Here is a 25,018-nt window from a genome sequence, read left to right as displayed (position 1 = left end):
TGTTAACTATTAGAACTACTTTATATATGAATTTGGTTATTGTCTGTGCTGACTGAGTAACCCTCACCGTCTTCTCACCAGTAATCGTTCATACAGTTGTTGCATCAGCATCAGTTAGTAGTAAATACCACTAATTGTTGGGTTTGTGGTCTTATGCCTCATACGACAGATAAAGGTATGCCATATTTGGTTTTGCCTTTTTCTTTTAATGGGTCTGTGTGGGCTTTTCAGACCATGTTTATCTATGGAAATGAGGTACGCCCCTTACGTTCCCTTAAAGATAACTCCAGCAATAGTGCCTTGATAAGGGGAATAGTAGCTATGATCCTAGATATTGATGCATATAATGCTATCCCTAAGGATGAGGTGCAGGCTTATGCTGGTTGGAACGTGACTGGATAGAGTACCAGCTTGACAGAGAAGGAGAGACGAAAAAGGTCTCCCCCTATTTGGATTGTACCCCACCGAGGCCATTTTTGTTTGCAAGGTACTGGTCGGAATCCGAAAGCTCAGCTAGGTAAGAGTGTGTGTGCTCAAACCTATGTCTATGCATCCCGGACTTCTCCACCGTTTGTGCCAGCTAAAGGCACATATTTTGTTTGTCATGACAGAGCATACACATGGTTGCCACCTGATTTTTCAGGAACATGTTATGTGGCGTTTTTGCTTCCCCCTACATACACTACTGCTTCAGACTATCATAGAACAAGATATGGTAGAGGTGTCTTCAATAAGGAAGATACTGCAGCACACGAAGTAGGAGATTTCTTCAAGGGCTTCCTGCCCTTTTGGGGTCCTATGATCAATAGTAGGCATATTCGACAACTTGTCCGCGTTGTTGAAGCTACTATTAATGAGACAGCAGGTGCTCTTAGTAATGTTACAGCTGAGCTTCAAGCGGACCACCTTATGACTTTGCAGAATCGTATGGTATTAGACATCATACTTGCAGATCAAGGAGGAGTATGTAAATTGATTGGATCCAGTTGCTGTGTTTACATACCAGATAATGCCCCTACAGTGTACCAAACCATCTCTAGGTTGCATAGGATCTCTGAGTCTATCCATGTAGACGAAGGAGACTGGTCATTGACGGGATGGTTTTGGGGACTGCTGTCCAAATGGGGATGGAAGCTCTGACATTCCTTGGTATGGCTTTAGCCATCCTTTTCTCTTGTTGTCTCTGCATCCAGTGTGGTCCCGCCATTTGCAGACTTTGTGCTACTACGTGTGTTCGGAGACTTGTCCCGAGAGAAGTAGAGAATAATAAAATGTTGCTACAGCAACACTTTGATGACCTAATGAATATCGATATAGATCTAGATTCAGATTAACATGAGTTTTAGGTTATTGCCTACGTAATGGCAAAAGGAGGGGCTGAGGTTCTGTAATTCTCGAATCTGACTCCATTTTGTTCTGTGCCACCATTTTGTGTTGCCCTCACGTTGGCCTGTAAAGGTAGCCTGGCGAACAAAGTGGACTGGCCTTCTTAGTTCATGTATACATTAACTAGGTTAATTTATACATGACGCACCCTTGCCCTCTGTCTGGCGAGCTAGAGAGAGACTTGGAGTCCCTGCAAGTATGGCTGACGGAGAGGCTGAATGACCTGGCCCCAGTCCTGCCCCCCCGCCCGACATCTAAGCGGGTGTCGGCCCCTTGGTTTACCCCTGCTCTGTGGGCTATGCGGCAGCAGTGCAAGGTAGCCGAAAGGGCCCGGCGGGCACATTATGACAGCAAGGACAGGTCTGCCTATAAGGCTGTGGTTAAAGCTTACCACCGAGACATCCGCCTCGAAAAGAAAGCCTATCTCGCGGGGAGAATCGAAGCAGCTTCGAACTCCAGTAAGGAGATCTTTGCCATCGTTCGAGAATTCATCTCTCCTCGGACTACTGCTTCGGAAGAGGGGCCCGTAGAATCTTGGGCGGCGGATCTTGCGTGTTTTTTTACAGGCAAGATCAAACTCATCCAAGACTCCTTTCTATCGAGTGAACCGGTTACATTGCCGATGCCCGAGGCGGGCTCGCCTCCCCCAGTTGCGCTGGGCGCTTTATTGGCTGAATTTCCATCTCTGCCAGCCTCAGCTTCTCTAGCGCTTATGGGCAATTTAAAATCTGGGTCTCCGCTTGACCCCTGCCCTGCTAAGCTCCTGGGTAAACTGGCGGAGGTGGTTAATCCGCTGGCGCATCCTCTTCTCAACCTCTCGCTGAGTCTGGGAGAGGTGCCGCCAGTATGGAAGCAGGCAATGGTTATCCCGTTGCTTAAAAAGCCGGGACTTGACCCGAAAGCCCCAGCCAATTACAGGCCAATTTCGTTGCTGCCGGCCCTTGTAAAAATTCTGGAGAAGCACGTTCAGTCGGTGCTCTCCAATTTCCTGGAGTCCCATGAGATCTTACATGACTCCCAGTCGGGCTTCCGTTCACATCGCAGCACCGAGACCGCGCTCCTTGAGGTTTCTGAAACCATTAAAGGGGTGTTGGATACCGGGGGCAAAGTCATGTTGGTGTTGTTGGACTTGTCGGCGGCTTTTGACACCGTCCCCCATGAGGGCCTGCTCGCAAGACTCTTTGAGATTGGTCTGCGGGGGACGGTGCTCAAATGTTTTTCTTCTTTCTTGGCCGGCCGCCGGCAAACGATCTGGACATCATCTGACACCGCCGTAATGCCGCCTCTGGGAGTCGGGGTCCCTCAGGGCTCTATATTGAGCCCGACCCTTTTTAACATCTTTATGTCCCCTTTGGCGGCGGTGGCGGAGTCATTTGGTGCCCGGATCGTGTCGTATGCCGACGACACCCAGCTCCTCTTCTCTTGCGAGAGAGGGGCTGACTTTGACGGGGAGAGTATCCAGAATTGCCTTGGGGCTGTGTTCGCATGGTTCCAACTGAACAGCCTCAAGTGCAATTCCGATAAATCGGAGGTACTCTTCTTCGGGTGCGATACGGAGCCGAGCTGGCAGGCCTGGTGGCCTATCGACATGTTCCCTCCGTCCGGCTCTTCTCCCATGGCTAAAAACTTGGGGGTTAAGATGGACAAGGGGCTGACGATGAAAGCCCAGATCTTGGGGGTAACCGGCACTTGCTTTGGCCTGTTAAAAATGCTGCGGAGGTTCTTGCCTCTCTTGTCCGAGGAGCACAGGAGGCTGACGGTGCAGGCTCTGATTGGCTCCAGGTTGGATTATGCCAACATTCTTTACCTGGGCCTGCCAGAGTATCTGCTACAAAGGCTTCAAGTTGTACAGAACGCGGCGGCCAGGGCCATCTTTGGCCTAAGTAGACGGGCTAGCGCCTCTGGGTTGTTGGCGACGTTACACTGGCTACCCATCCGCAAACGGATTGCCTTTAAGGCTCTGACCTTGGCCTACAAAGCGCTCCACGCTGTGGGAGCTAAACATCTCCAAAAGAGACTGACCTTTTACCATCCGACTCGCTCGCTGAGGTCAGAATCCCTACTCTTGGCGGCTGTCCCGCGTGTGAAGAAGGCTCGCCTTGGGGGCCGCTCTTTCAGTCTGTTGGCCCCACAGATGTGGAATGCACTACCGCTCCCTTTGCGGGGGGCGTCTACTCTCCTTGATTTTAGAAGAGGTCTCAAAACCTGGCTGTTTTCCCAATAGGTCTGCCAGCAGTTTCGTTTTTTTCTTTGTTTATTTTTTAACCTCTTTTAGCTGTGTTGTGTTATTCTGAAATCTGTTGCCCTTTCCTAAAAGCGCCGGGACACTCTTTTTGAGTAACCGTTGCGCTATACAAAAGAATAAATAACATAACATAACATAACATAACAGGTTTCTTTTTGACTCTGAAATCAACTGTAAGAAACTGACCTCTTCACCTGAAACTGACCTCGCAAAGCCAATTTCCCTGATCGATCTTTGTATGAGATTGCCAATCAATGTTCAGGACATCGTTAACTTTTTTAGTTTCCTTGCACATGCCTTATCTTGTTCAGCATCTGTTACTGTTTCTTTTTTATGTTTCTTCATTACATGGGTTATGCTTTCAATTATAGGTTTGTCCGGCTTGTGGAGATTTAATTTGGGACATTTCTAATAATTAACTTTTGGGTTGGGATACTGTAAATTGAATTTTTGCTATGTGATACTTTGTTTGAAAATGTATCTTATTGGCTAGAATTTTGTGCAGTGGGTGTATATTTATTATGTGAATATTGGGTTTAAAAGGAGACGTCTCGCCTTAGTAAAATGAGCAGTCTCCTGAGAATTTACACCGTGATGTATTTCTAGGATCACTGTTACTAGCTGTAGCTAATAAACTTGGGCCCAGATGTAGGTAATAGCAAATTACCGAACGGTAAATACCGAATTTTACCGATTCGGTATTTACTATTCGGTAATTGCTATGTAGGTAAAAAATTCGGTAAAAATACGAATCGGTAAGATTCGGTAATTACCGATTCGGTAATTACCGATTCAGTATTTGCTCTGGAATCCTATGGGCCTTGAAGCCCATAGGATTCCATAGCAAATAACGAATCGGTAATTACCGAATCTGTAAATTTGCCTATTTTACAAGGGGGACAGGGTGTCACTTTGACACCCTGTTGCACCCCTGTTTCAGGCTTGTGTGCCATGTTACACACATACATGCCCTTAGGGCATGTCTGTGTGCCACATGGCACAGGTAGGAATTCGTTATTTACCATGTAATAGTATTACATGGTAAATAACGAATCCTGAATGGCCTGTAGCACTGTTAACAGTGCTACCTACATAGCAAATTACAGATTCAGTATTTTTACCGATCGGTAATTTTACCGAATCGGTAAAATTTACAGAATCGGTAAATTTACCAATTCTGTAATTTTACAGATTCTGTAAAATTACCGATTCGGTAAAATTACCGAATCTGTAGGTATTTCAAACCCCTACATACCAATGTCCAAATACCGGTCAGAAACGGCCGAAAATCGGTATTTTCGGCCGTTTCCGACCGGTATTTGGACACCTACATCTGGCCCTTAGTCTCTGACGCCATCCAGAAGTATTCCATGTCTTTGAATACCATGACAGGTGAACTCGAAGATCTTAGGCGTGCCCCTGACGCCGCTGGGTTAAACCCAGGTTCTTCAGACTCTGCCTGGTGTGAGTCCTGACTTCCAAGTGGTGACCAACAAGTCCTGGACCCTTGAAAGTGGTGCTAACTGTGCACTCTTAGCCAAGATCTGAAACTTGAGGCTTAAAAAAGTCACCAAAAAGCAGCCTGAGAACCGACAGAAGACTGGGACCTACCTGCTTGCTGATCAGCCTGAGGTGCATCACTGGCCTGTCTGACATTCTGGTAGCTCCCTCTGTATTCTCCACAGAAGCAAATCACGTTTGAGTGGGACCTTTCTGAAAGAGTACTTTGTCTCATGGACCCTCGTCAGATACAGCCTGCAGCTTCACCCTGCTGGAGATTTTCGACTTCCAAAAAAGTGCCAAAATCCGTAAGTAGAAAAATTCACAGTGACTTTGTCCAGGGGCTCCCTGACAAAAACGCATCTTCCTCGGACACCACTGGCTGCCTTGCCCCGCTGAACACTACCTTCTCAGGAACATTTCTTTTAAAGTCCAAATGTAAGTTGAGACTGGGCCCATTAGACCTTGTGTATCTGAACCGCTCTTCATTGTGGTTGGCCAAAACATTTGACTTTGTCCTGGGTGCGTGCAACTAGATGCCCGTGATTGGTGTTTTGTTGTTTTATGCACTATTTTTTATCTAATACTTCAAAAATACTTAACTCCAGATCTACTGATTGGATTTAATTCATGTATTTTTATCTATGTAAATTTACTCAATTTTTCTAAATTGGTGTGGGATTTTTCATGTGTTATGTTTTGACTTTAATACTGTTAGTGTGCTGCATAAATTCATTACACATTGCCAATAAGTTAAGTCAGTCTGATTTTGTGCCAAGCTGCAAGGGGGTTAAGCACAGATTAATCTAGTGGCTTTTGTGGTTCACCCTGACAAAGATTGTGGTTGTGGCTTAAGACGAGTTTTTTTACCTCCATCAATAAAAACCCAATTTCATACAAACATGCAAAAGGCTATTTTTTTGTATCTTACTCAGGGCTGGACTGGAAATGCAAATCGGCCATGGCAATTAAGTCGGACCAGCCTCAGGGGGGGGTACATGGAAAACACTGCAGCTGAGTTTGTTACAGGGGCAGATATTGCAGCTATTCTGCAAAACAGGCTCTGGGTATCAAAAACGCCCCCCCCCCCCCCCCCGGGTCCAAAACCAGCCCCCACCCTGGCAGCCCACCGGGGTAACACACAATGGCCACTATGGCCAGTCTGGTCCTAATTTTACCCTCTAACAGGAAGCCAAAATAGTAGCTTTGGGTCCAGGGAAGAATGTATGGTTAGCAAACTAAGACAACTAGCATCTAAGTAGCCGAAGCAGCTTTTAGAGACACAGGAAAGGAGGGAGACCAAGCCGTCTTCCTCAAAAAGACCAGCTGAACAACAGCTATATGCCACCTGAACACACTTTTGTACTTCTCCTGTGCTGAGCTAATTTTTGTTCAGTGTAGTGCAGTGGGAAAGAATCATGCGAAATCCCAAAACTCAATATTAAGAAAGTCACAGGATGCCACAAGAATCACTCAAGGCTGGCAAGCTGCACCATGAGTGGTCTTGTGAGGGGCTGTCTGTGTCAAATCCAATTGAGTGTATGCAAATAGAATGTTGGTTTTCCACAAAGATTTCCAGGTCTTCCAGGATACAGAGGTTGTTGTTAGTAACGGTATCAACGATGCAGTCCGTAAAAGGTAAGTTATTTGACAGAGGCCTGTTTACCCCTAGGAATGAGAAGGTTGGTGTGATTTTGAGTGAGCATCAGCAACCTCTTAGAAGCATGGGCTCTGTAAGTAGTTCTTAAAAAATATGGTAAGCCACCTCTTGTATTCTTGGTGTAGATTCTAGCAAAGATGCAGTAACCGTGAGCTAAACGGGCCTAGCAAAGGGGGAAATCCATATAATTTTTAGCCAGGTTTAGGTGATGAAGAAACAGTTATGGTTTATAAATGTCTAGATGATTCTTGTTCACAGATTTTGACTGAGACAGCTTTGCTGAGGGAAGTAGAAAGGAATGGAGCTAAATGTATGTGACAATCCTGCCTAAGACTATTTGTTGAGCACAACTGCATTTGGCTCTTTCCATTATAAACAACGACAATCCAATAATTCATGTTCTCAGGGTGATCAAGAAAGTAGTGTTGGGTACGGGGATTATGGAAATGGATATCAAATTTTTCCTTTATACCTATCTGGTTTTGTAAGTGGTTGACAAGAGCTGTATGGACTGAAAAGGACAAGCCCCATGAAGCTGTCTACAAGAGGTGTGAGTATTCCCACAAGATCCAATATTGGTGTTCTGTACCATGGTGTTGTGTGAACACAGATTCTCTGTGGTTAATTTGTAACTGTTCATAAAAATACAATGGTTGATGCTGGCAATCGTTGCTAGGCGATTACTTATTAGACTAGTTGGTGGAAGACTTTAGACTCTGCATGGTTTACAACTGTGCTATGCCTCACTAGAAAGGAACTGTGTCTGAGTCACATTAAAAAATTCAGTGACTAATAGTGTGGAGGTTGTTCTTCGACAATTGACTCTGATTTTTACCAAGGACTTGGGCATGGACTGTGGCCTGTTCAAGCTCCAGACTTTGTTCCCATTACCCGCCTTAACTAGTTCCTTTTGGTGGCTTAACAGACTCACATGGGTTTTTGGCACAATTGCTGTGAAGATGCAACAGTGGTGGGTATGCCACATATAGAATGGTGCCAAGGAGAAACCAGTGCCTGTAAGAGCTTCACTGTGATGTAACAACGGTGCATTCTGTAGCGTCAAGACTTTTTAAATTGGCTCTATGGTTTTCCACTGTGCAGTAACAGTGTGTGAAATGGAGTCATTGGAAGCCCCCAGAGACTTTATAGTACAGCCCGAGAACTGGAATGAGCAAGAGTCAAGGCTATAAGTAGATATTAGATTTACAATAGAGTTGTACTGACAACTATTCCTTTAAAAGAGGTCTCAGTAGAGGAACACAAAGGCTGGTAGATATGCTAGTAAGTCTGACTTCTGTTTGTGAACCAGATGGATTAATTAGTCTTCCACTCCTCCCTTCTCTCATTTCCAGGTCCTTTGTTCCTAGAGTTCCCCAACTGGAGTGTGGTATAGTTGGAGAAGCTGACTGAGGGGAGGCTTAATTGAGTTAGGCAGACACTCACCACTTCTGCCAGACCAAAATACTCAGGTGAGTGCACTTGCCAGTGTGAATGTGGAAGGGGGGATTGGACAGTCTTTTTCAAGAGGTAGAGTAAATCCTGCTGGGTTAGAAGGGCAGGAAAAAAAGTTTAGTGTGTTTGCTTAAGATGGGCAATACTTAAGAGTTGTGGAAAGATTTAAGTGGCCAAGCTGAGGGGAGGGGAGGGATGGAGAAGGAGAGTAAAGAGGTCAGAGGGGTAGAGAGAGATAGGAGTAAGGAAGCAGTCAGTTTATCAAACAAAAATATGGAAATTGTTTGTCTCATTTATGCATTTTAATATAGTTATGTCACAACTTTCTTGAAACTACATGGAGGGGACTTATTTATATGGCTGCCATTTGGACCCAAGGAAAGCTTTTCTTATCTGTTCTTTGGAAAATCAATGCTGGGAAGAGGTAATGACAAGGTTACTACAGTTCGCTGAGACTTTTCAGTTTCAGGCATGTCATTTATCTCTTCTTCGACAATAGAGGCCCTGGTTACGTCTGTAGAGGCAAGGCAAACAACAGCATGGCAGAGTCAGCGCATGTTTTGAGTTGGTGGAGCCAATTTCCCCACACATACGTACATTTTTCTGCATTCTAAGCATCCTTTCTAGAGTTGTGATCAGCTGCACAAAGTAGAGAAACTGGAAAACCTGCATCCTCCCCCAGAAACCCCCTCCAAGAAATCCCAAGGCCACAGCAAGACTGTTCTTGGTAATGTTGGGAGTTTTTTTTATTGTTCTGATATTTGCTTGCAACTTGGCAAGGACAGAGATCGGAAAACATGGTCTTACTACAAGGTTTTTAATTTTGTAGGCAGGTAAGAGTTTGTTGTAAACTGGCATGATATTCTTAGGTGTATAGACCCATTTATCACATGAACTAATAAACTCATATGTTAAAGAAAACGGAAAATAAACATGGAGTTCTGTGATTTTATAATGGCACTTGTCCTGCTGCCTCATGGATCTGTACGGCTATGAATTATTTCGGCGACTTGTAATATCATCATACATACTGTTTAGGTAAATGTTGGTAGACATAAAGTTTGAAACTTAGGTCCTGGTTTAGAGTTTGGTGGAGAGGGCATTCCTCTTAATAGGGATGGATAACCATCTTTCCACCAAACTCATTAAGAGGTTGGTGGACTAAAAGTATGTTGATGACCAAACACATTCAGGCTCAATCAGTGACATAATCCTCCTATGGCTATATTTATAGTAGGTGGTCGGATAGCTTTTTGTTTGCCTTCTTCAGAGAGAGTAACATAAAAATAATGACCCCTACAGCAGTTTAGGGGTTTGTTTTTGAAAAATGTAAATGATTTGAAAAATGTAAAATTTTGATGTAGGGCCATTATGCTTGACTGAGCACTCGGCCAAATTTTACAATATTGTTATGAACCATGACTGTGGTTCCTCCCAATTTTAAGAGTTGTCTGCGGAGCTGCTGGACAGCTCTAGATTCGGGGTGGGGGGGTCAGATGTTCCTTTGGGATTGTGAAGGCAATGAACTCCGATTTAGTACCCTCCACTCGCGAAACTCAAAATCAGCTACAGAAATGTATGTGATTCAAATGTAAAAGGTTACTTGTCGAAATAGATGGTAGTGTATATCAATGGTTAACTAAACAGGATGCTATAACATATTTGAATCTACATTGTTTGAAATTACTCACATCATTCGAGGCTCATTACTGCACTTACATTTTATTATATCCTTAAATCAGTATTACTAAGCGTTAAAACAATAGTTTAAATAACCTACACATGTTTAACATGTATTCATTATTTCAATTATTCATGCACTTTGATAACACAAGCATGTAGTGGAATTTTGCATACAATTGTTATAATCAATTACAAATGGAATTTCTACAGACCGAAAGGTTAGGTAAATAGAGGTACAACTATGGTGCTATGGTACACAATGACAAATATACATCATCTTCATCATCATAAATCCAACTCTGCATTAACACAGTTTTAGCTTTGTGAGATAAATCAATGCTCAAAGAGCAACAAATGTAGTTGTGCATCCTTCACATATCCACAAGTAATTTTCTTTTTGAATAAGCTTAAACCTTCACGGATCCCTTTTGAAGGTGGGTGGGGCTGATTACATTTGCAGGTTTAGTTACCAAAATCATCACCTTATTTAGAGCATCAAGGAATAAAACAGAGAAGAAAGTAGGAAAGTAAACACGATTTGTGATGTGTTGGCGTGTTGTACTGGATATTCGCAGCAATTAATCATGTCATTATCACCTTTTCCCCCACCTTGTCAACATTCTGCATGTATGTGACGTTAACTAGGGTTAATAAAAACTTGAAACCAGTCAGTAGGATATATTGGCAGGAAGTGAGATTCCAAGTGTCAAGGCCAAAGAATCCACCAGCTAAAGCTTGTTGTGAAGGCAATAGGTGGATGGTGAAGTGCCTGTTCCGCATAGAAATATTCTAGTCTCTGAAAGACCCAGACTAAATCTATTCTAAAGGAATTATAATACTAGTACCACCTGCAACATTTAAGCCCAAAACATCTAAGGAGTAAGGAAGCAGTCAGTTTATCAAACAAAAATATGGAAATTGTTTGTCTCATTTATGCATTTTAATATAGTTATGTCACAACTTTCTTGAAACTACATGGAGGGGACTTATTTATATGGCTGCCATTTGGACCCAAGGAAAGCTTTTCTTATCTGTTATTTGGAAAATCAATGCTGGGAAGAGGTAATGACAAGGTTACTACAGTTCGCTGAGACTTTTCAGTTTCAGGCATGTCATTTATCTCTTCTTCGACAATAGAGGCCCTGGTTACGTCTGTAGAGGCAAGGCAAACAACAGCATGGCAGAGTCAGCGCATGTTTTGAGTTGGTGGAGCCAATTTCCCAACACATACGTACATCTTTCTGCATTCTAAGCATCCTTTCTAGAGTTGTGATCAGCTGCACAAAGTAGAGAAACTGGAAAACCTGCATCCTCCCCCAGAAACCCCCTCCAAGAAATCCCAAGGCCACAGTAAGACTGTTCTTGGTAATGTTGGGAGTTTTTTTATTGTTCTGATATTTGCTTGCAACTTGGCAAGGACAGAGGTCGGAAAACATGGTCTTACTATTAGGTTTTTAATTTTGTAGGCAGGTAAGAGTTTGTTGTAAACTGGCATGATATTCTTAGGTGTATAGACCCCTTTATCACATGAACTAATAAACTCATATGTTAAAGAAAACGGAAAATAAACATGGAGTTCTGTGATTTTATAATGGCACTTGTCCTGCTGCCTCATGGATCTGTACGGCTATGAATTATTTCGGCGACTTGTAATATCATCATACATACTGTTTAGGTAAATATTGGTAGACATAAAGTTTGAAATTTAGGTCCTGATTTAGAGTGTGGTGGAGAGGGTATTCCTCTTAATAGGGATGGATAACCATCTTTCCACCAAACCTATTAAGAGGTTGGTGGACTAAAAGTATGTTGATGACCAAACACATTCAGGCTCAATCAGTGACATAATCCTCCTATGGCTATATTTATAGTAGGTGGTCGGATAGCTTTTTGTTTGCCTTCTTCAGAGAGAGTAAAATAAAAATATTGACCCCTACAGCAGTTTGGGGGTTTGTTTTTGAAAAATGTAAATGATTTGAAAAATGTAAAATTTTGATGTAGGGCCATTATGCTTGACTGAGCACTCCGCCAAATTTTACAATATTGTTATGAACCATGACCGTGGTTCCTCCCAATTTTAAGAGTTGTCTGCAGAGCTGCTGGACAGCTCTAGATTCGGGGGTGGGCGGGGGTCAGATGTTCCTTTGGGATTGTGAAGGCAATGACCTCCGATGTAGTACCCTCCACTCGCGAAACTCAAAATCAGCTACAGAAATGTATGTGATTCAAATGTAAAAGGTTACTTGTCGAAATAGATGGTAGTGTATATCAATGGTTAACTAAACAGGATGATATAACATATTTGAATCTACATTGTTTGAAATTACTCACATCATTCGAGGCTCATTACTGCACTTACATTTTATTATATCCTTAAATCAGTATTACTAAGCGTTAAAACAATAATTTAAATAACCTACACTTGTTTAACATGTATTCATTATTTCAATTATTCATGCACTTTGATAACACAAGCTCGTAGTGGAATTTTGCATACAATTGTTATAATCAATTACAAATGGAATTTCTACAGACCGAAAGGTTAGGTAAAAAGAGGTACAACTATGGTGCTATGGTACACAATGACAAATATACATCATCTTCATCATCATAAATCCAACTCTGCATTAACACAGTTTTAGCTTTGTGAGATAAATCAATGCTCAAAGAGCAACAAATGTAGTTGTGCATCCTTCACATATCCACAAGTAATTTTCTTTTTGAATAAGCTTAAACCTTCACGGATCCCTTTTGAAGGTGGGTGGGGCTGATTACATTTGCAGGTTTAGTTACCAAAATCATCACCTTATTTAGAGCATCAAGGAATAAAACAGAGAAGAAAGTAGGAAAGTAAACAAGATTTGTGATGTGTTGGCGTGTTGTACTGGATATTCCCAGCAATTAATCATGTCATTATCACCTTTTCCCCCACCTTGTCAACATTCTGCATGTATGTGACGTTAACTAGGGTTAATAAAAACTTGAAACCAGTCAGTAGGATATATTGGCAGGAAGTGAGATTCCAAGTGTCAAGGCCAAAGAATCCGCCAGCTAAAGCTTGTTGTGAAGGCAATAGGTGGATGGTGAAGTGCCTGTTCTGCATAGAAATATTCTAGTCTCTGAATGACCCAGACTAAATCTATTCTAAAGGAATTATAATACTAGTTACACCTGCAACATTTAAGCCCAAAACATCTAAGGAAGCACCATGGCTGAAATACATCCTCGTGGTGGATTTAAAAATGGAGAGTCATTGGATGACAAAAATCTTCACCAAACCTTGCCATTGATTCTTACACTCGTAATCTATAGGTCAACAGGAGATGGAAAGGAAGTTATCTATAACTGAGCAAAAACTTTTGGGGAAACTGGGAAAACTGTTGAAACCATTTCTTACTGCCTCAATGGATGGGGAAACCTATTCCGTTTGGCAGCAGAAATAACCAAGCAGGATAATCTGCATTACATGCTCTATAAACATTTTGGGAATAAGAGGGGATTGAGGAAAAACACTGTTAGATAACGGGTCACCGAAACATAGGGGCATCCATTGGAACATCGATTTGCCAATTGCTAAATGAATAAATGTTCTTCAGGATAGCCAGAAGAGCTAACCAGGGATAACCAAATGTACAGCAAAACCCTAAAAAAACACCTTTTTCTACAATCACTTAAATACCCCGCTGAGGTGATCCGCTACTACATTATTCAATATGTGTTTTTTGAACAGGTGGCAAGGATGGTAAGTATGTTAGACTTCTTGATGGGATTATAAACCTGATTTTGATGTAGATCTCAGTGTAGACCCAAGCCATGTTTCTAGCTTTTGTTAGTATATTTGGCTCCAGTACTGATATAAAAGGGTAATCAACCATCACATATTAGAGTACTATAGTACTGATAATATTGATGCTAGCAACACTGAGTACTATTAATTCTGGTGCGATGATAAATCAGGGCACCCCAATCTTATATGCCCCTTAGTAGCATTCCATCCCTGAAGTGCCAAAAACATGATACATTTCATCTTGACCAGCTCCCCTTTAAAATTCAGCCCCACGTGTGTCAGGATGTGAGATATGCACCTGTCGATGATGCAAGTACTGAGGTAGGAAACAGAGGGTCGCGGCACAGGAAAGAATTCAGCTATGGCTCAGTACCCGGTCAAATATCCAGAAGGACTCGAATAGGAAGAGATGAGAATGTTGTGTAACAGAACACAATTAGGGTTAGATTTTCCTCACATATAGAAAACCTCAAATAAAGGCTAAACTGTGGAAGCCCACCAAAACACCAGTAGGTCCATTGCCCAGCAAAGTACAACTAAGGGATAAAGCACACTGTAGGTATTAGGGAACACAAGACACATTACACCCTTATTTGTAGGGTAGGAACAAAAGGCAATGTCAGAGCTGAAAGAAGACATTAAAACATAGGAGTCCCGAAAGAGGATAAAATATTTTTTTAAACGGAGAACATTAACACAATGGTTACTAAGTATAAGAGAAGAAGTTTTAATCAATACTCATGTAGCTCACAAACATAAGGACAGTAATAAGTGAAAGAATAAAGCAAGTGATACAGCTAATAGAACTAAAGTACTACGACTGTGCCACCAGTGTATTGTAACAGTGATGGGTCATAGCTAAAGATGGCCATAACAGGGTGCCATTAGTGTGAACTGCAACAGTGTTGCTTGCAGACTGATACACAGTCCTCTCTCTCAGTCCTCACCCATCTACTAACAAGTCCTGTCACTGAGGAAAGTGAGTCATGATCACACCAACCTCTCCTATGAATGTATGGGCTCAGTAATCGAATGTTATATGTTATATGTTATATATATATATATAATGAATGAGTTATTTGTGTTTGTAATTTTGAGCATCTGCATGTGTCACTCTGTGTGTGTGTGTATATGTGTGTGTGTGTCCCCACACAAATGCAACGTTTAATCAAGTGGCAAATGCAGGATTACAATTCTGCTCTTCATGGTTCAATGTCACATATATTTCAATAGGGCACCATGTCTTCAATAAATACTGTCATATGTTAAACCACTTGTTCTAGGCATAACAGGTATAGGTATGACAAAGACCAAAAATCATTAAAACCCACAGATGGTAGCTTTTACACAAGTAATGGAAAAGGTGTGTATTCTTGTGTCATATATCATGTCATTTAAACCAACATTTACATTCAATAATGCTTGCCCATTTCTCAAAAGGACCTATTTGGTAACATATGATTATACATTCTTCTAAGTACCATACAGCAGAATACTCCACATGGTTGTCATTACCTGTATCAAGCAGTATCCAACAATCTAATGAAAAGGTCTGAAACATGTACGTATCACTACAAATATTCTGGTCTTTTGAATTTCACACATCGGTGCCACAGATGAAATAACATTTGTAATTAGTTTTGGTGAAACATCATCTCACAAGAATACTTTAACACCAACAATAGTGACTATAACAAGCACTAAGTTTTAGAGGTCCAACTACACACTCTGAACAAATTTGAACAGATTACACCATTTACATCAAACACTGTAGTTCACCTACTCCAGTTTCTAGACTGCACTGTGATCCTTTTCATCTAATGCAATGCATATCACTAGACAAATTCTAGCATGCACAATAACACAAAGTGATGAGTTTACAGAACATCTTTGTATGATGAAAGTCAGTTGTTTTAGTATGTTCTCCTTTACATTGGAAACAACAGCACAGAGTTAAGGTTATTTTCAAAACAATAAAAGTAATGCAGACAGACATTTGATTATTTGTCAGCTATGGTTGTCATTAAAGGGTATTCAATATCTTGGATGGGCCATGTGATCGAAAAGACAATGGTAGGTAGAAACATTTTCTGTTCATTAAAGGCATCTTTCCTAGTTCATTTGGGGCCAAATGTACTAAGACTGAATTTGATACAAGTTACTAGATTGATTCTTATTTAGAAAATTCACCTATTTAATAATAGGTGGATTTGCAAAATTACCATTCGTAGTGCATCACAATCAGACCTACCTCAATAAAATGCATGAGGTAGGTAAAAAGTTCCTACCCACTTCTTCTGTTAGCAATCACAGGGATGGTGGCCTTCTTGGGTCAGTAGATCACCATGTCTGTGATTGCTTTTCAATAAAGCAATTTTTTAATGTAATTCATTTCCCTAAAAGTAATATGGAATGCATCTAAAAAACGGAAACACGCACCAACATTTTAAATGAGTACGCAGTGTCCCCACTACTCTTAAAACTGTTTTTTAAACATTCACCAAGGGGAAGGGGTCTCATGGAGATCTCTCTCTATTTGGGAATAGGCTGCTACTACTTTTCAATAGTCAGCAAAATATTAATATTTTGCGCCCAAAAATTCAGTCACAAAACATTAATACTTCCCATGCCAAATCGGTATTTGGAAGGGAAACCCAAAGCACGCTTCTTCCTAACGATGATTTATTCTGTAGCTGAAAAACTAAATTGTCATTGGATAAAGGTGTAGGAGAAAGCAGTTTGGATTTGAAACATATCGTAAGGCCATTTGGCGGTCACCAAGTGTCTAATTTGGCAAATTAGACTCTTGCAACCAGCAAATACCTTAGCACATTTGGCCCTTGGTGCAGTATTATAGCAACCATAATTTATGATGCAATAGAGTGCAGTCCTAGGTTTGGAATTATTCCAAGTTTTGGCCATCAGTATTTACCAACTGAGTAATTACTGCAACATTCCAAGTTTTGGTCTTCGGAAAGAGGAATAACACACTAAATTCAAATGTGTAGTGTTTTCCCACACATAGTGGGCCTAATGTTTCCTACAACAAATTGTGCTTGGAAAACCGCCAGGGAGTTGAAAGTGCATGCCTGATATAATTCCAACTCTTATCTGTGCACACATTGGAATTTGCCAGCTGTTTAGAAAGAGCTCCAAAGTAATTTCATGATATTAGAAATGGTAAAAAATGCTTCACAGCATTTTAGAAGAGACAACCAAAGTTATATATTTGATGATTTTTAATGTTGAGCCCCATTTGTATTGAAAAAGATATGTCATCTTAGCAATCCCTTTATTTTCTGTAGGCTCACTGACTTCAAAATGTAGAATTTGCATTTTTATCAATTGTACTAGAAATGCATTATGAAAAAGCAAAGCAGATCTCTGGTGCATGTGTTTTGTTGTTATGGCTCAATCACAATAGCAGCAAGGTTGTTATTGAATAACACTTTTCCATTTTTCTTGTGACTACATCCTGGTAACTTTAGATCATTCAATATTTCAGCTACAAGCTCAGGTGGAGCTGTTTTACAAAATTGATCTGTCTCTGTCAAAAAGTCCATCAGAAGCTCACCATTTCTGTTCCCTTGGATAAAGCATTCTGAAATGTCCATATCAGAAGGTAAATCATAGTGTTCATATTTAACTCCTTGTGTATCTAGATGATTCTTTATGTCCCAAGAAGTGATGAGCAAACTCATGTCGCAAACGACCAAGTGATAGCTATGTTTTTTCCACAAAGTGTCCCATCCACTGCTTCCTGTGAAAAAATATCATATATAGTCAATCAATCAGGGTTTGTATAAAGTTATTCAGGATAAAACAGTGTTTGGCATTAATAGTCCTATTATGGATTCAATAACATGGATAGTTTCAGGAGTGCTGTGGACCAAAAGCTGCAGATCATGATGTTCTTGTTACAATTACTGCTGTTTTTACATTTCAAAATGATGCTCTTTTAAAAAACTATAGTTAAATTCATGTAGGATAAATAGGTGTGGAGATCTCTTCAAACTTACATTTCCACCAGTGCCTGAGTGGAAGTTTCCACTGAGATGTAAAATGTATGGGTCTACACCACTTTACCTAAAAAAGTGGAAATGCATAATACTGAAATTATGACTATATAGTTACTACTAGTAACTTTTCAACCAAATTCTATGAGTAAACAAATAGATGGAGATCTCTATAGCTGAGGAGGAGATCTCAATCCCTGCTCTGTAAAATGTGCAATGCAAAAGTATAAGAAACAGAATTCTCCTGACCAAAGTCATACACACCTGACAAACAGTAACCCTGGAAGCACATACATGAGAGCTTCCCATTAGACTGATTTACCTTGCTCACTGCTATAGCCTCCTTCATGCAACCTATTCCACTCAAGAGAAATATGAAATGTACTTACAAGGAGGCACACCTTGTAGCTATCTTTGTTGGTGATCAATAAAAGAAAATACATAGTCTACCTCGAAACATACTTAGTGAAGCAGAGAAAGTGGCCATGTGGCAGGAGTTGACAAACTCTATCAAGGTATTGAGGTTAGAGGTATGCATTATAGGGGACCCATCCCTCAATAAAATGGCAAGATGATAGGTGATTGTGGTAGAAGAGGTTTTACAGGGTGCAGGTGGAATTATCAGACTTGGATTCTGTATTCATTGCACACCTTTTGATTAATGTATCCTTGCCACCATGTACTCTGAACTGAGTGTGGCCTGCCTGATTTTGAGAATTTCAACATAATACTGGGAAATACCCTAAACCCTGCTACATTTTCACTAAATTACAACTCACCACCAATGTCAAACTCTAGGTACTCATCTCACCCAGCTCATTCGCACTTATGTTTATCCTCCCCTTTAGATTGTATTTTGATACTTTAACTTTCTTTTATACAGTCCTTACATCAAAACATAGGCAGTAACTACTGGTACAGTTTTATCCTCTAGGGTAGCAGGGTGACAAATAGGCCACGTTTCAGTTCATCCCTATCACCCACACATGTATGCTATGCTGATATCATTTACATTAACAGACCTTACAGAACTGGATTGCTTCTTGATACCATAATACTGATACTAAAGCATCTTTTTTTACATATTTTAGGAGAAATTACACAAAGACATACTTGTACTGCAATTTCATAGACCTTAGATCATATCACTTTCTAATTTGAAGGTCCTGTGTTGCCAGATAATCTGCCACAACCAACTCGTATGCTTCAACCACAGAGCCTGGTAAGTGTTCACTAAGATCAACTGGAATTTGCATAACCACATTTCTATTTGGATTAGTGCCACAACTTTCATTTAACCCTCATGTTCAGCATGGGTTAAGCTAATTCTATCCAATGAGAGATTTTACATGGCTAATCTATGTTCTTATGTCACATAAACCATACGTTCATACTGCAGCTTCATTGGGACGTATGTCTCTTATCACCCACTATTAGCACCCAAGTGTCCATTACAGACAACTGTTAGGTGATGGATTTTTTTATCACAGCACTGAACAGTCTCTCTCATGCCTACAGATGACAGTTTACAACATAATCTCATTAACAGTAATCCTGGGCATGCTAATACCCTTTTACTCTTGTTTATTAAATATTTGTTAATATTATTTTGAAGTATACAGATACTCATTATGTGGGGTATTTTATAATTTGAACATATCTCCTTCCACATCTTCAGTGATACAAAGGCTCCTGGTGTCCACTCTATATCCAATCCATCAGATGACATCAAAATATATCCTGCAATTTCAGTCCCTACTTTCTGTTGGTGAGGTAAGTCGGTGACCTCAATACATGCACTATTATCTACATATATTTATAGCATATTTTCAACATTTCTATTTCCTAATTAATATCAGTCCACTGATCTACTTCTCTACATGGTGATGAACATTTTTATATGAATGCACCTTTTTGCATCCTTGATACTATTTATGTCACCTGTCAAAGTAAAATTCAGTCTTCTGTCATAACTATGACATGCATCTTCACTTTGTTCACCAGTTGATAGTTCTCTGCAGACATGCCCACATTTTTTGGGTGGACCGAGGTTCAGCAGCTTGTACCTAGACGTCTGCCCACAAAGAGAACATCTGTGGTTGGAGGGAGTAAGGCATTATTTTATCCAATTTGTATTGATATATATTAACCTAAAATGTAAATATTTTAGTATTTCTAATCTTCATGCTAGAGTGTCATCTCTTGCTTTCAGATACTCCACAACACCTCTGTTTTAGACATATACACAAGTTGTAAAGTCAAACTCACTACATAGATTATCATTGCCTTTTCTCTTCTGGGAATCAAGAGCCTGGAGATAAACCAGCAAAGGATGGTATGCATTTCAGGGGGGAAAGCCCTTTTGTCTTATAAGTTGTATTGAGCACAGCTCCACACCTGAAGAGGAGGAAGAGATTGTTGGTTCTACCCAGGACCTCTAAGATGGCCAGCAGTCTCCCTCCTAGGGAACTCTTACAGATTGTAAATCCTCAGGAAACCACTGCAATGCTATTGATGTTTGTCCTGGCTATGAGGGATTTTCCTACACCCAGCTCTCAACCTACAGGTACCTCCGCAGACTCCCTTTGACCTCCCTCCACTGTAGAAGCAACCTGTCTTCTACAAATAAAAAAAAATCTTGGCTGGAAGGACTTCCCCATTTCTCAATCTCTATCACACAACTTCTTATATGTCAACCTTCTACATAGTGGAGAGCAAACTGGCATTGTCAGATGATCATGCATGTGAGGAGGCTTAGCATGTGCCCTCTGGAAGAATTCAGTTATTTTTTAACAACAATCATATGTGTAGGGGGATATTTGTCAAATGAAGGAGACTTTGGGCTATGTCAAAACACACAGGGAGAGGTTTGAAGGTTAATGCACAGAATTTGTCTTGTCATTTGAGATGTCATCAGTGATGTTATAAGTGATGTCACTGACCATGTCATGAGTGATGTAATATGTGACGTCATTAGCAGTGTATTGCGGGAGCGCGAGTTATAGTTAGCTGAACTAACTATAACGGGGGAATTTCAATGGTTTTGTATGAGTGAAATGTCCAGCTAACAATAACATGTGTGAAACCTATGTTTTTTTCAGTGAATTTCTAAGGTTTTTTAAATGCTAATTCCTAACTATAACGTTGCTGAAACCTATTGTTTTTTCTGTGAATTTCAAAGGTTTTGTAAATCATAATTTTGAAATGTATAAATAGTTTTTTTTATACTGATTTACTACAGTGTTTTAAAGTATTTATTTTTAGATATTTTATTTTTTAAATTACATTAAATATTTTTAATATTAATAGATTTTTCTTTTAAATATTGACATTGTAATATTTGTTTTTTTAATTTTATATATTTTTTAATGTATATATATTTTATATAGCAGGCAATGATAGCCTATGGAAGGAAATTCAAGTTACTGGTAAGTACGGTTAAAATTACTTTTCAGGGTCAGTACTGGGCTGAAAGATGCAGCACTGAGGTGTCTCCTGATAACAGGTGAGTAAATTGGAATTCGAAGTTCAGCTGATTTTAGAGGAATTTTTTAAAGTTCCAAAACTCCTCACTTAGAAGAATTTCCAAGTGAAACCAGTCAATGTTAGCCTACGGAAGGAAATTCAAGTTACTATAAGTATGGTTAGAATTACTTTTCCGGATCAGTAGTGGGCTGAAAGATGCAGCACTGAGGTCTCTCCTGATAACAGGTGAGTAAATCGAAATTCGTAGTTCGGCTTATTTTAGAGGAATTTTTTTAAATTCCAAAACACCACACTTAGAAGAATTTCCAAGTGAAAACAGTCATGGTTAGCCTATGGAGGGAAATTCAAGTTACTGTAAGTACGGTTAGAATTACTTTTCAGGATCAGTAGTGGGCTGAAAGATGCAGCACTGAGGTCTCTCTTTCTGCTCAAAACCACACAACAGATTCCTAAGGAAGGAATTACAAGTTACTAGTAAGTACGCTTAGATTTACTTTTCAGGATCTGTACTGGGCTCGCAGTTCGGCTGATTTTAGAGGAATATTTTGCTCAATACTGAAGGAAGGGGGCGGGGTCTGAGGTGACGTGTGCAAACACGCCCTGTGGCGCGTTTTAAATTGGGGAATTAATTCCTCTTCAATCCTGAGGTCCCCTGTGGGCCAACTAGCCCACCAGGTACCTCCAGTATGCGCCAGGGAGCTGGGCTGCAGAGAGGAGTTCAGGAGCCACACCCCCTTTTTACAACACTCTGCAACGCAGCTCTGTGGTGCTTACTGGAGGTACCTGTTGGGCTAGTTGGGCCCTAGGGGACCTCTGGATTGAAGAGGAATTAATTCCCTAATTTAAAACGCGCCACAGGGCGTGTTTGCCCACATATCACCTCAAGCCCCCGCCCCCTACCTTCACCACTGTGCAAACGCGCCCCCTAGCGTGTTCTAAGTTGGGGATTAAGTCCCCTTGCATACTGGGCGTCCCTGCGGGCCAACTAGCCCACCAGGAACCTCCAGTATGTGCCAGGGGGCAGCGTTGCAGAGAGGTGCAAAAAGGGGCATGGCCTCATTACACCTCTTTGCAACAAAGCCCCCTGGCAGGTTTCCAGAAGGGGAACTAAATCCCCTTGAATACTGGGGGTCCCTGGGAGCCAACTAGCCCACCAGGAACCTCCAGTATGTGCTAGGGGGCTGCGTTGCAGAGAGGTGTAAAAAGGGGCCCCTTTTGGCCCCGGGGACCCCATCCCCGGGGCCTGGCCCTCTCCTTTGGGGACCGTGGGGGGGGGATCCCCAAGTCCCCCACGGTCCCTGCCTGCTACCGGCATCCTGCAGGAGCCGGCATTGCTTTCTGCATGGGGAGCAGCTAACATGCAGCAATCGGCATTGGTTTTTGAAAGAGAGAGCAGGTTTCCTCTCCCTCGTTCAAAAACCAAAGCAGTTTTCTCCACCCTACCGTAGAAAACTACATTGTCCCGGGGGTGGGCACCCCGGGACACTACATGAGCCGGCCCTGGGGGGTGGCAATCCCCAGGGCCACTACAAGGCTCCAGGAGGGGGGGCCGCGCGGCCCCCTCCCAACATTTAAAAGCCCCGGGGGTGGTGGTCCCCGGGGCTGGGGGGTCTGTCACTGACCCCCCTATTTTGAATATTAGAGCCCTGGGGAGGTGGTGGTCCCCGGGGCGTGTGAGGGGGCTTGACACCCCCACACAGGTTTGTTTTTTTTATTTAAAAAAAAAACAGAAGCCCGGGGGGTGGCGGTCCCTGGGGCTGAGGGGTGCCGTGAGCATACATAATATTAAAGCCCCGGTGGTGGCGGCCCCCGGGGCTAGGCGACCCCTCTGGGCCCCCCATTATTATAACTAAAAGAAGCCCCGGGGGCTAATTACCGATAAAGCAGCTGTAGGCTTTTTTTTCCGCAGGATACGCGTACCCTGGGGCCTTTGGGGTCCATTTTGGACCTTTCGGTGTAACAGGGAGACCCATCAAAGTTGGGGGTCAGATATTCCTACCCTGCCCCTTTTTCTTTTTTTTGTGGTTTGGATGCCAACATTTCCTGATTGAAATGTTGGAAGTCAATCAGATTTCAGCATAGAGAATGTTGGATCCTCGGAGGACCCAAGTCCCTGTAAATACACTTATTCTTTTTTTAATATCTGCAAAACTGAATTAACAACAAGGGTTCTTTCTGCACCAAGAGCTACCAGTTTCCAAATTTGGTGCAATTCCAACCAGCGGTTCAGGCTGTAGTCATGTCTAAATATCTCTATGGAAATTAACATTGGAAAAACAATTTTTTGACCCCCCATTCTTCTTTTACCAAGCTTAATGGGTCACTCCAAAGTTTCCATGCACAAAAAGAATCACCAACACACTTTTAAAAAACAATTTTGGGAAGATTTGTCAACTGGCACCAAAGATACAGGAAAGTCAAAAAATGCTTTTCCAATGGAAATATGGTTCTAACTATGAATATCTACTGGAGATCTCAGTAAGTAATATATATTATAAACCTGGCCCCGGGGATGGGGTCCTTATGCCAAAATCGCCCAAGGGAAGCACGGCCACTTGGGTCCCCTCCCCTAATAAAACCAAAAAATCACCCCAAAAAAAACACCACAGGCAAATCTCCGGAAGCCTGCCCCCTTTCATCACCACTCTGCAAACAAGCCTTGTGGTGCACTTCTAGTTGGGGGGTGAAGTCCCCATGATTTGTGAGGGTCCTTGGGAGCCAACTACCTATCCTGTTACCTCCAGTAAGTCCCACACAGTGGGATTACTGAGAGGTCTTTGGAGGCTCTACCCCTTTCTTCACCACTCAGCAAACGTGCCTCCTAGCACACTACTGGTTGGTTGATGAACTCCTTTTGAATGCTGTGGGTACTTGGGGGCCAGAAACCCCTTCTGTTACCTCTATTAAGTCCCACACAGCAGAACTGTTGAGAGCTCATCGGAGGCAATGCCTCCTTTCTCCACCACTCTGCAAATGTACCTCCTAAGGCACTACTGATTGGGAGATGAAGTCCATTTGGATGCTGAGGGTCCTTGCGGGAGAACAACCCCTCCTGTTACCTCCAGTAAGTCCCACACAGCGAGATTGCTGAGAGGTCTTTGGGGGACACGTCCCCTTTCTCCACCACTCTGCAAACATGAATACTAGTTAAAAAAACATTGAAATGTGCTTAAATAACCAAAGGTTACAGAGATGTTATAGTTAGGCTCAGATTTCAAAGTGACATTTGGCAGTTATAGGTACCTCATCTAACTACAACTTATGCCCCATGACCTCACAAATGATATCACTAATGACATGGTCAGTGTCATCACTGTTGACATCGCTGATGAAATCTCAAATAACATCCCTGACATCATCCACAGAACTACTCACACCCCCATACCTCTTTTACACCCATTCACATACCCACACAACCACTCAAATACCGATTCAGACTCATACCAGTACTCACACACCCACTCACTCCTTCATAGAGTCACTCACACACCCACTCACTGACTCATACAGCTACTCACACAACCATTCACTCACCTATACAGCCAATCATACAACCAGCCACTCAGCCCTACAGCCAGTCATATAGTCACACAATTACCCATACAGCTACTCACATACCCACATATGTACCTACAGTCACTCACACAACCACTCACTCACCCATATACCCTCTCAACACATCCACTCACTCACCCATACAAGCACTTACACACTCACGCACACAACCACTTACATACCCATTCACGCATCCATTAAAGCACTTACACATCTGCTCACGCACCCATACAGCCATTCACACAGAC

The 25,018-nt window shown here is 41.8% G+C and overlaps 1 protein-coding gene across 2 annotated transcripts in view; it reads right to left on the bottom strand.

Annotated features, from left to right (window-relative positions):
* Positions 1-12,272: 12,272 nt before the first annotated feature.
* Positions 12,273-25,018, bottom strand: part of LOC144823718 (histamine N-methyltransferase A-like) — a 219,839-nt gene continuing 207,093 nt past the window's right edge. For both annotated transcript variants that reach the window (XM_078682481.1, XM_078682480.1), the window contains exon 7: positions 12,273-17,473. In XM_078682481.1, coding sequence (XP_078538607.1) covers positions 17,118-17,473 — 356 coding nt within the window. In that variant the 3' untranslated portion in view covers positions 12,273-17,117. The remainder of the gene's footprint in view (positions 17,474-25,018) is intronic.

The sequence above is a fragment of the Lissotriton helveticus genome, chromosome 3_1 (genome assembly GCF_964261635.1).
Source record: "Lissotriton helveticus chromosome 3_1, aLisHel1.1, whole genome shotgun sequence".
Lineage (NCBI taxonomy): Eukaryota > Metazoa > Chordata > Amphibia > Caudata > Salamandridae > Lissotriton > Lissotriton helveticus.
Note: the sequence above shows the minus strand (reverse complement) of the source record. Positions and strands in the feature narration are given on the sequence as shown.